We start from the raw sequence: 12,317 nt of genomic DNA on the forward strand, positions 1-12,317 counted from the left end.
GATATGATACTGAACACGGACATTCATCTTCTTTGGTCGACCATGGTGAGGCCTGTTCTGAGTGGAACCTGTCCTATTAAACCGCCTCTATGGTCTTGGCCACCATGCTGCAGCTCAGTTTCAGGGTCTTGGCAATCTTCTTATAGCCTAGGCCATCTTTATGTAGAGCAACAATTCATTTTTTTCAGATCCTCAGAGAGTTCATTGCCATGAGGTGCCATGTTGAATTTCCAGTGATCAGTATGAGAGAGTGAGAGTGATAACACCAAATTTAACACACCTGCTCCCCCTTCACACCTGAGACCTTGTATTACTAATGAGTCACATGACACCAGGGAGGGAAAACAGCTACTTGGGCCCCATTTGGACATTATCACTTAGGGGTGTACTCACTTTTGTTGCCACTTGGTTCACATACATATTGAGCAAGAAATCTGACATGAATGAATTTAGATATAGACAAGTTGAGGTAAAGTGTTTTGAATTTCATAATTTCATGGTTCTTTTCTGTTTGCATTAATGTTATTTAATATTAAATTACATCATTCTCTAAGTGAGATATGCAGTCCCTAAATCTATATAAATAAAAATGTAAATGTTTGTTTATTCAAAATCGTAAATCTCCGAAAGTTCTTCACCGATTGCTTTGAAATTTTGACACAACTTTGCATTCGAATACGCGTGTGTTTTTATATACCTATATTATATAGATGTCACACCTGTAACAGGTAAAAACATGCTTTTTTGAGAAACAGCGCCATCTGTTGGACATAAAGCAACACACGCTATACTATCTTTTTGGACTTTAATGTCGCAGCACTACAATGGCAGGCGCGAGCCGGGTCTTTTCCCCTCAGCGCCGCTGCTGCCAAACCCACAAGCAAAATGGTGGGAAATGTCAACCGCTGCCAAGCGTCCTCCCGACTAACTGAGTATGCCGTACCTTTGGCAGAGACCCTGATGCTGCCTATGGTGCGGAGAGCTGCGAAGGTGAAAGCGGTTATACCGGCTTGCCGGGAAACCAGTTCTTACACCCGCGGCAAACTGGGACGGAGCCAAAGTAGTCGTTACCTGAGCTACAGAGGGAAATTATTGGCACTTGGTCAAAAAATATTGTATACCCACAAGACTGGGCCACAGCAACGCGTGGCCGGGTACAACTAGTTTGATATAAAAATACAATACAAATAAATTACATCTGGATTTTTAAAAATTTAATTCCAAGCTACCTAACATTCAACGTATTCAAAATACTGAATGTTTTGGTGGTATTACAATAGAATCCAATCCTGTTGGTTATCTATGTCAAGATGCTTAGATATGATATATATTAGTAGAAAAAAAAATCAAAGTTCTACCCTATATTTTTCAAGTTGTTAACATGAAGCAAGTAATGAGTGTTCTTCATTTTCATAGTTTAGAAATATATTTAGCACATGCACTTAACTAACAACTGAATTACTCATTCCTTTTATTGTCTAATTTCTACCTTAACAGCTATTAGAGTTGTTGCTAAGGAAACTGGTCCCTGCTGTGAAATTCTCCAAGAAGCATTTGAAAATTCCTCATATCACAGCTGCAGTATAGCTAATTGCTTCATTGTCCTCTGCTCCTGTTCCTCATCTAAAACATGGCTAAATTGGCAGAAGAGGGGGGGAAAAGTAGTATTTCTCTCTCTGGGCCAGCTGAATCTTTCCAGTATTTGACCACTTTCAGAATATAAAATGTGATGGGACTGTCATTTTGAATCTACCTTTTCTGGTTTCAGTTCATAATGAAATGGCTGGATGGCTGGATGGCTGAGTCACCCAAGCATCACTCATACTTTGGAGGAACCAAATGTTTACCGTTTTATGCTCTTAAGCAGTTCTTCCCCAAACCAGCTCTAGTAGGAGAATTACGCTGGGTGGAGAAAAATAATGCTGTTTCTCCCCATGCTTCTTGCCAAATAAAAGAGGCAATTCCCCTCCATCTTATACATAGTTGTTCCACACAACTAGTTTGACCCACATTTTCTCTCCAGCTGTTTCTGGCTCTTTACTATTTCTTTAACATAGTAAAGATTCATTGATACTTTTGTAAATTACAGATGATGGTATTTTTCAGGATGGCAGTATTTATTGTAGTTTCCTTTGTGATTTCTCTTAATTTATAAATAAATACGATAAAAATGCTTAGTATTTATAACCTAAAACACATCATGAGAAAGCCTATGTTCCTTCATCAGATTTTCAGAGAAATCACCAAATCTGATGTCTGCTTGCAGAGAGCAAACAATTCAACAATATTTGCCTTTTTTCCCCAATTAGTCTTTCAATAAATGCTCTACCATTTATTGTTTTTAAATATAGTAGATTTCTTGCTTTACAGGATCTCCAGTTGGAAAATCTCAAAGAATTAATATAATCCCATTTTTGACTCTCTTATAGTCAGGGTGAACCACATCCCTATTGGCTATATAAGAATTCATCCAGTGCTGTATATGTGAACTGTGGTAGAACAGCATAGGGAATAAATGTGTAACAGCATCAAAAAGTCTCTTTCCCCTTTTGCTCAGAGTTTATAGCTATCCAGGGGTATCAAACTAGCGGCCTGTGGGCCTGATGTGTCACGTGCAGGCCACGCCCACTCCAGCTCTGTGAAGGGGAAAACATCCCGATGTCACATGTTGGCAATGTGACGCCACGAGTTTGACACCCGTGCAATATATTCTAAAGCAGTGTTTTTTCAGACTTGGCAACTTTAAAGTCTGTGGACCAATTCCCATGCTGGCTGGGGAATCCTGGATATCAACAGATCTTAGAGTTGCCAGGTTTGAAAAACACAGTTCTAAAGATACAAAGAAACTCATACCCACCTGCCTTCTCACTGAATTTTATTGGATTTTCTTTTTTAATATCACTAAAATCCATTTATGTAACAAGAGCTAAGTAGCTAGCTACCTTTCCCAAATTGTATTTTTTTTAAAAAATTTGATTTATATGCCGCCCTTCTCTGGAGACTCAGGGCGGTTTACAGTGCGTTAAGCAATAGCCTTCATACTTTTGTATATTTTTATACAAAGTCAGCTTATTGCCCCCACAAACTGGGTCCTCAATTTACCTACCTTAGAAAGGATGGAAGGCTGAGTCAACCTTGAGCCTGGCAAGATTCGAACTTACTTTAATTGCAGACAGCTGGTGTTAAATTACAGTGCCTTGTCTGCAGAGCTATCCAGGCTCCTTGGATCATTGGATCCTGTTATTTATAAGATCCATTAGTACCAAATGTCTGGGTTTTGTTTGGTAGCCATTAACAATAAAAAGACTGTTTCTGCTGCACATGTTGCTAAAAATGTCCCTTACAATAATGTTATAACTTGAATTTTACTTGAATAAAAATGGCAATTTGTTTAGTTTTATTTGGATGGCTTATATTAAATAAGAAGATTAAATAAAAACATATTAATATATTAAGAAGCAAAACTGCTTCTCCTGTATCACTACAGCCTGCAACTTTTTCTCCATCTCATGACTGCTGCATGAGATAGAGGCATAATATTTAGAATGAGAAACAAACAGAATCTGAAGAAAAGCCAATGACCATTTTTATTATACCTGATACTGAGATCTGGATTGGGGTGGGGGGGATGTACTGGCCTTGTACACTCTATTCAGACTATATTTATTATTTCTACTACCTCAGCTGTTGTTACAAATTGTTTCTTCCCTTTTTAGTAACCAATGCACTAAAAGACTTGAGACCACTGCAGCAATTAGGTAAATGTTGGACTGTTCATCACCACACCCCCAATTTCTCTGGAAAGATGTTTCTGCCAGTAAACAGACTTCTGAGGAGTTGCAGTTTGCTCAGGCTAACACAGCATTATGTCTGCTGTGCGTTTGTCCAAGGCAAAATTTACTGCCAGTGGCAAGGACTGGCAAATTTCTTTGGTATAGAATAAAGCTAAGGCTATTCTACTAGATCATCCAAGGGGCAAAATGTTGCTAGATAATAAATCCTCCCTGACACTTTTTTGTTCACTTCCAAAATCACTCATATCTTTTCCAATATTAAGCTCAACTTAAGAGAGTTTGGAAGTCCCTAGGGCTGAAAGTTCAGCAACAAATACATACTGTAGAGAAGATTGAATCTATCAATTAGCTCCAGATCTAACCTCATCTCCAGTTGTCATATCCATGTTATAAACTTTATTAAAAGAAACGAAAGATTCACCATTTATTTCCAGGCATGCCTAGAATCTTAGCAGAGTGTGAGATGATGGCTGTCAGTTTTTGATCGAGCATCTATCACTCAGCTTGATTGCATTGGATGCCTTCCAGTCTGGGTTGCAACTGCAGCAACATACATTGCCAACTGATAAAGAAAGGAAGAGGTTACGTACTTTCAGGCATACGTATGGGCATTTTATTTCATTATGTATGACCCATTACCAAGCCTGTTTTCAAAGTATCATCACTTTCTCTGGGAGGACAAATGTCAAGTCATGTAGGTTTTCCAGGCAGAGACAGCATGCTTTGTTAAACAAGAAAGATTGCTTGTCATACTGTTAAATCGGCCTTGAAGGTGATAGTTATTTCTACTGAGTTGAAGCTAAATCCAGCATCAAGGGTTTATCTTTTAACAATGGTTGGTTTTTTTTTTAACACAATTGATATCCCTTGAAAGGATAAGGAAATTATGTGATACATATTGTGAATGAGGTCCTTGACAATTAAAAACCATCTTGTCTGCCGAATAGGGCCAGTGATTCTGTTCCTAACAGTTGTTTTTCTAAACTAAATTGCTATTATAAGATATAATATCTTAGAAATGCCTATATGTAGGAATTGCTATGCACAGACCAAACTGGTAAAATCATATCAATGACTGGAAAAGATGGTGTAGTAGGGGATATAGATTTCCTGGTTGGGAGTGAGAGTGATGAGGTAACAGTTCCTACCAGTTGGAAATTACCTGCCCCTCAGATCCAAAAAAATCTTTCTATGCACCATTTGTCTCTCAAACGGACAAGTCAGTAGTTAAATGGCCCATCTTCCCAAGCCTGTGCAAATATAATGGCATTGTGGAGACACAAGGAGGTGGCACTAATCATAGACTGGATTTTGATGTGAAAGGGATCTCGGGGAATAACTAGACATAATTATCTCAGATGATTAAAGCTGTTGCAAAATTCATGAATAAGGAATTGATGTTATTTGGGAGCTTATAAAAGAGTTAGGTTTCTTCAGCCATCCAAATTTTATTTGAAAAGTTGCATAAGCTATTTTTTGCACTCTGAAGCAGAAATTGATATATTTAAGAGTCATTAAATCAAGGAACAAAAACTTTAAATCATTTTTTTCATCACTTACATTTTAAATTATATGCTGTGAGGAGATTTCAAATGTGTTAGCTTGAGATTCGGTATCATCAATGCTCTATCTTGGACTGAACAGGAGATGTAGTAGAAATCTTGACTGTTTGTCTGAAGGGGATGGATTGGATGGGGAAAAACAGAATAAGATTAAATCCCAATAAGAGGCAGTTGCTCCACCTATTGCTATGAATGGGGTTGTACTACGATAGAAAATCTGTCATTCAATCTTATGGTCTGCCTGGACTTCTGGCTCCTGCAGGTGCCAGGGGTGGCCATGGGCACTGAGAACAGTGACTCATGCCCTTGGCATCTCTCAGTTAGAGTGCTGTAATTTGCTTTAAGTGGAACACTGTGGAAGATGACTCAGAAGCCTCAACTGGCACAGAACGCTGCTGCTCAGCAGCGTGGTCCAGTTTAATAGAATAATACTTTATCTTGAAAAAGCTTCCAATAGGTTTTGAAGCCCCTTTTGAGGATTGCTATAAACCTCTGTATAGCTTGGGCCTGGATTCAGTTTATATGTTCTAACGGAGAAAATATGCTTTGGGTCCTCATCCTTATAAAAGATCAGAGGGGACCCAGAAAATAACACTCTTAGCTGTAGCTTCCTCTCTCTGGACTTCAAAGGTCAATTAATTCCCTACACTTTTAGTTTTCTGGAAACAAGTCAGTTCTTGGCAATGATGCTACGGTTACTAAGTAGTATAGGGGAGGAATTTTTTTCCACTTTGTTTGAGATTTTTAAGGCAGGTATAAAAATAGAGGGAAGTGTTTCCATTCTATCACTCTAATTTAAAACGGCAGTAACAACTCTTAAACAATTTTGCCAAGTTGTCTACAAATGTGGGAGTTCCTTCTGATACTGAAACAAGAATCTAAGGGAGGGGAGATTTTCCTGATCATTGGTATTAAAGTGAAACTACCCAAAACATTTTGTCACCTTAAGCAAAACACACTGGGATCTTCTTCCTAAATAAAACCAAAGTTAGTACAAGTACTTCGACAACTGAATCTGATTGAAATCTCTCTTCAATAGAAAAATAGCACAATTGGGCAAGATGGGTGGGTGATGGTAATGATGTAACTAACCTATTTGGTGAGATAGTTGACAGGTCACTTCATTCTCTCTAATACTAAGCAGCCATGCTTTTATTTAACCTTGAACCTGCCCACATTCACTAACCAAATCCCAGAACCCCTAAGAAACAGTACGCACAGACAGTCCTTTTTTTTAAAAAATAGCAATTAAGTCTATACAGTACTAATTGCTTGGTAGCAATAATGCTTTACTTCACAGATCAAGTATTCTAAATAAAGAGTCTTCAAGTAATTTCAATATAGTGCCTCGGTAGGGAATCTGCAGTTCTCCAAATGTTGATGAACAGCAGTTCCTAACAATCAACAAATAGGAAGTGGAGTAATATCTGAAAGATTTAGATTATTCACTCCAGCTGAAGTACAAGTACTATTTTTGATAAATCAATGCAGTCATGGAGACTAGAATTAATAATAACTATATGTAGAAATTTGACCTTACATTAGATAATATATGATAAATAGATAGATAGATAGATAGATAGATAGATAGATAGATAGATAGATAGATAGATATCATAGATATCATAGATATCATAGATAGATAGATAACATAGGCAGGCAGGCAGGCAGGCAGACTGACTGACTGACTGACTATTTTGGGGGAAAGCAGCAGTATTAAGTTAGCAAAATAGAGTAAGTTGAGTATAATAAGGTAAGCGTGGAAAAGTGCTTTCAGAATTGCAACTTAGATTGAAAATAATTGTCTTCCTATATCATTAACATGCTTTTGTTTGTCTTGTTCTAATCCTCCATCCGTCCCAGAAGAAGTATCTGCAAGAATAGTCCAAGTAGTAACTGCTGAAGCTGTGGCAGTTCTGAAAAGTGAACAGGAAAAAGAAGCCCAGTTCAAAGATCAGCCAGCGCAATTACCTTTAGGTAAAGCAAATTATCTTAGATGTATGTTTGTGGTGTGTTAGAAAACAAAGTGTTGAATTACAGCTTTCCCATTTTTAAAAATTGTATAATTTATTTCATTTTTAAGACCTGAGAGCTGACTCGCTTAGAATTATTTTGCAGCTTTTTAGGAAAGGTAGGATTATGTTACAGTCCAATTTTTGACTTTTTATATGAATAATACAAACTTCAAAATAGGATGTTTATTCTTTAAGTAATTTTTCAACTTTCCCAGCAATCAAAATAAGGGGCAATGGATAAAAAAACCCAATGGAATTAGTGATTAAAAGGTTATATTGGAAGTGAGAAATCTAGATTCAGGGCCCTGTTTGCTCATATTGCTCATGCAGTTACGTTGGGCCAATGTACTGTGTCTCACAGGCTTGTGAGGATAAGGTTTGGAGTCTCCATATGTGATGTCTTGAGTTCCTAGATGGAAAAAAAGTGGATATAAATATTTCTGTATATAAATAAGGTTGTTCAATTACACATATCCATGCACATGCATAAATAGATAGACTGCCAAATTTTAATCAGTTGTCCAAACCTCTGCAAGTTTAAAAGAAAAACTGTTCCTGAGAGTTGGGGGCTTGCTGTAAATATTAAGAGAAATAGAAAGTAGAACAGAAATCAATTAAAATGGGTGTCTGCTTTTAGGAACAAATATATTTTCTGTGAGCAGAAAGCATATTCAATTCATTTTATGCTGAAACTTAAGCACATATTTAATCGCTCTCTCTCTCTCTCTCTCTCTCTCTCTCCCTCCCTCCCTCCCTCCCTCTCTCTCTCTCTCTCTCGTGCTAACAAGAATAATCATTTATGAACATAGTATGAATACTATACCTTTATATATAATAGATTCATTTTCCCATGGATTCAGCTTTAATCTACTTATTTTACCCATTGCTATATACACACAGATCTATGAATGTTGCTAATATTCCTATATTACAGGAACCATAAATAAGACTGAAAAGACTTTAAAATACATTATTTTAAAGTCCTGTTTAAAAATGGTTTATTCTGTAATGATGTAAACTGGTCAAAGAGATGCTTATGTTTGCCTGGTTGTTGCCTAGTATTTCAAGAGAAAGCCTAGGAAATATTACTTGGGTATATTTAGCACTGATTTCTGCTCAAGCCACTCTTTTGCTCTTGTGCCACATACAGTATGTCATCTACCACCAATAGATGATTAATAGGAGGTGAGCATCATGATTTTTACTCTGGTTATAAAAAAAATTAGCTGGCAATTATGTAAGAAATGAAGATGATGCCAGAAAAAAATTGTTTAAATTGTAATGACATATGAAAGAAATAAATTACAGTACTGATTTCTCAAATTCACATGTGAATTTTACATGTGATTGGATCCTGCTGTAAAACCCCTCCAAATTTTATAATCAAGTATTGCTTGATTTTTTTTTCTTTTTAGGTTTACAAATCAGTTTTTTATTGTCATCTGAGAGCTACAATATTACTTATTCAAAGAGTTGGCATGTCAACCAAGCACCCCCATATCCTCTGCCTCTTACAGTATATAGCAACATTTGTACTTGTTTATAAATGCACAAGTTTTAATGTCCCCTCATTTGAATTGAGTGGATACTTGAGTTGTACCACATTAAAAACTCCTGAGATTCACTTGAACTCATAAGATTCAATTTATTGGATGCAGACTGAAACAATGGAGTTTGACTCCAATAGTGTGTTTTGGTTTCAGATTAATTAATAGATGTGTTTTCTTTCTATTGTTCAATCATTAGCAGTTGAAGAAACAGCTAACCTGCCTCCTTCTCCACCCCCATCACCTGCGTCAGAGCAGACTGGAACCCTGGAAGAAGGTAAGAATTTCCTTGGGTTGCATTCACAATGTAGGTGCATTTTTAAGAAGAGAAATCCAGGGACCCTGGTGAAAGAGAAAGAGAGGTAGGAGGAAGATTCTTTAAGTCTTAACTTATAGATTGAATAGGTGGGGTTTCAAAAAATAACCAAAAGCATATAGCAATGCAGACTTAATTTAAATTTGTATGTTGATATATATACATACATACATACACGTGTGTGTGTGTGTACATGCATCTATATATTTAAGAAATATAAATGAATATGAATTATGTGAATTTTCTTTTTATCCTATGAATATTGTAAAAGGCCATGCTAGCTTTCACATTTCAAACAGAAAAAAGTTCATTAGATGTATTCATACTGATCCTGTGATGAATAATGTTCTTTAAAATGGACTGTTCTATGCTATTACTAACAAAATCATTCTTTCAACATCTGAGCCAGGCAAGCTTCATTAAGACACAGGCTATCTAGCTGAAGAGGATGCTAAGGTTCTATTTTAGCTATAAGAATGCTTATATTTCTAGAATTTTTGACAGATGAATTTGAGACTTAAGTAGATAAAGTGTTTTTCTAGCCCTTTATTACCATATTGCTAAAAATATTCTACACTGAAATTCTTCCTTTCCAACTTGTTTCAGGTCTATTTTTTAAATACAAAACTTGTCTGGTGTACTAAAACTCATTAGATTTTGAAATATTCTATTTGTTCCGAGTTTATATATAAAGAAGAAACAAACAGAATTCTACTTGCTTTACTGTATTTGCATTTATTCTGTGAAGATACGTTTATAAGGAACTTATAGACATAAGAGTGTGATGGAGAAAGAAGTTGGCAAATTAAATTATCTTCTATTTTTATATTTCATTTGGGATCAATGTTTGTTCAAATAATATTGCAATGCCTTTTCCCTTTTGTTCAGCCATAAGCTAATTTATTTCTGTGTCTAAATCCATGTGGTGGGCATAAGGAATGGCCGTGAAGTGCAAGAGGAAGAGCCACTAGCAAGGCAACAATTGGATAAGTGGGTCTTGACGCCAGGTCAAGAAATTAGTTTGAATAAATGTCTCAGACAGGCCCTTACTAATTCTCAGTAAGATAAGGTGACGGAGGAGAAGCACAGTCATACTTGCAATATTCAGTTACTATAACTGTTACAATAAAAAATAATCCTGATCTATATGGCTTTGGTTTCTTAGGCTGGTCTATCTTGTAGTGCAGTCCATTGCAGCTAAGCTTGTTTTGTAGGTTTAAAATGTGAGATTATGATGAAACTGTTATTTCTGTTTCAGCCTCAAGTTCTCAAATTGTGGGCTTGCAAACAACATAGGTGGGGACTACAGGATTTTAAAGAACTGGTTGTGTTTGTGCAAGGACAAGGGGAGCACCGTTGCAATTTGTTCCACTGGTCTGGTTGTCTTATCAAAATCATTCTTAGTTACAGAAGCACTGTGATTTCTAGCTGGTTTACTGACAGCCACTCACTTCTGGTGTGGGACTAAATCTGAAGACTTTTGAATATCTGTGGAAGTGCATATATTAGGAAGGGTCAGTATTTTTATCCGTTAATTAACATTTGTAGGCTTTCAAAGTGGAAAAGGCTTGTTAAGTGGTAAGAAGAAAACTAAAGATGATTACTTTGACAGTAATGCTGATGAAATTAGCTTCAGAAAATGCAGTGAAGTTTATTTTAGTAAATCTAGGTAAATGGTAAGTGTTTAGTTGTTAGTAAGATTGTAATAATTTTTAGTAAGTAGTACACTTCTTAATTATCTAATCCTAAACCCAATGAAATCATTAGTTGTACTCGTGAATGAGGCCTATAATTGATATGATAAACAATTATCATTTTTACAGTATCATAAAGTTTGAGAACTTTTGCTTTAAGGTATTAAAGAGGTTGTAGTCTTAAAATTCTGCAATTTAAATATGCAGAAAGACTGAGAGAACATATGTAATATTACATGCAGGAAAATAAATTGCCCTAATGATGTTTGAAAATATTTTTTTAAACATAGAACATCCAGGCCAAACTTATAAACATTTGATACATTTTTTATTTCCATAAGTGCTAGTTTTCTCAGGGGATTTATCAAGATAAATGTAGGATGAAACTACCAGTACTCTATAAACATTTTTCAGCCATTTGCATGATTTAAAAGAGATTTCATAACCAATTTTAAGCACTTTGGGATTGAGTTGTTTTACCTTTTGAAATATGAACGCTTGAAATTAAAGTAATTCAAAGGGAATTATACACTATAGTCACAAACATAAAGATTTTTGTTAAGATCAATTTTCCTTAAGACCAAATTTAAGATTATTTTGAACTATAACAATAGAAAAGAAAAAATGGATGCTTGTGTTAAAGCAGCTTCACATGAAGTGCCAGGTTGCCTAAAGACATATTCCATTTAATTGTTTCCATAATAATCTTTTTACTCCATAGAAGCAATATTCATTTTTCTAAAAATGCAAGTTAAAATAATCATTACATTTGTTTTAGACTATGGGCAAACCTGCATTTCAGAAGGTGATCTTGGCACAATAGAATACAATAGGATATACAATTAGTTATATTAACATAATTATATTAACAAGCTACCCTGTCAGCACTTCAACCTGCATTTACTTCCCAAAGACCATTCCGAGTGGGAGAGAAGGTTTACCTCTCCACCAAACAAATAAGACTATTTGTTTGGAAATGCAATTTATTTTATTTGAGACGACATCGAAACCTGACACTACCCTATCATTTGTAGAATTTTTATCCATGTTTTTAATCATGTTTATTACTATGATTTTATTCATGTTTATGTTTATTTTTGTGATTTCATCAGTTATATATTTTAAACCATTAATTTGAATGAATTATATGAAATTAATATGACTAATTTTGCTTCATTCATATTTCTTTTAACAGAAACTTGTAATTGGATACTTTCATACCTATAGGGATCAATCTATATCTTCGTTGTCTTTTTTTAAAAAAGAAACAAGTTTTTAAAAAATCTTTTAAGCAATATCATTATTAGTTCTGTGTATAAGGTAGGATGCAAAATTTGAGTTTTGTCATGTCAAGCAATGTTTGATGAGGTAAAGAATTATTGCATTAGG

The 12,317-nt window shown here is 35.5% G+C and overlaps 1 protein-coding gene across 43 annotated transcripts in view; it reads left to right on the forward strand.

Annotated features, from left to right (window-relative positions):
- The window catches only part of MAP2 (microtubule associated protein 2), a 259,617-nt gene that overhangs the window by 184,624 nt on the left and 62,676 nt on the right, over nucleotides 1-12,317 (forward strand). For 33 of the 43 annotated variants that reach the window (XM_034432121.3, XM_034431988.3, XM_087882162.1 and 30 more), the window contains 2 exons: nucleotides 7,220-7,333; nucleotides 9,118-9,195. In XM_034432121.3, coding sequence (XP_034288012.1) covers nucleotides 7,220-7,333; nucleotides 9,118-9,195 — 192 coding nt within the window. The remainder of the gene's footprint in view (nucleotides 1-7,219; nucleotides 7,334-9,117; nucleotides 9,196-12,317) is intronic. The other 10 variants (XM_034432024.3, XM_034432070.3, XM_034432150.3 and 7 more) reach the window with 2 other exon arrangements.

Source organism: Pantherophis guttatus, chromosome 1 (genome assembly GCF_059756535.1).
Source record: "Pantherophis guttatus breed Tessera chromosome 1, ASM5975653v1, whole genome shotgun sequence".
In the NCBI taxonomy this organism is placed as follows: Eukaryota; Metazoa; Chordata; class Lepidosauria; order Squamata; family Colubridae; genus Pantherophis; species Pantherophis guttatus.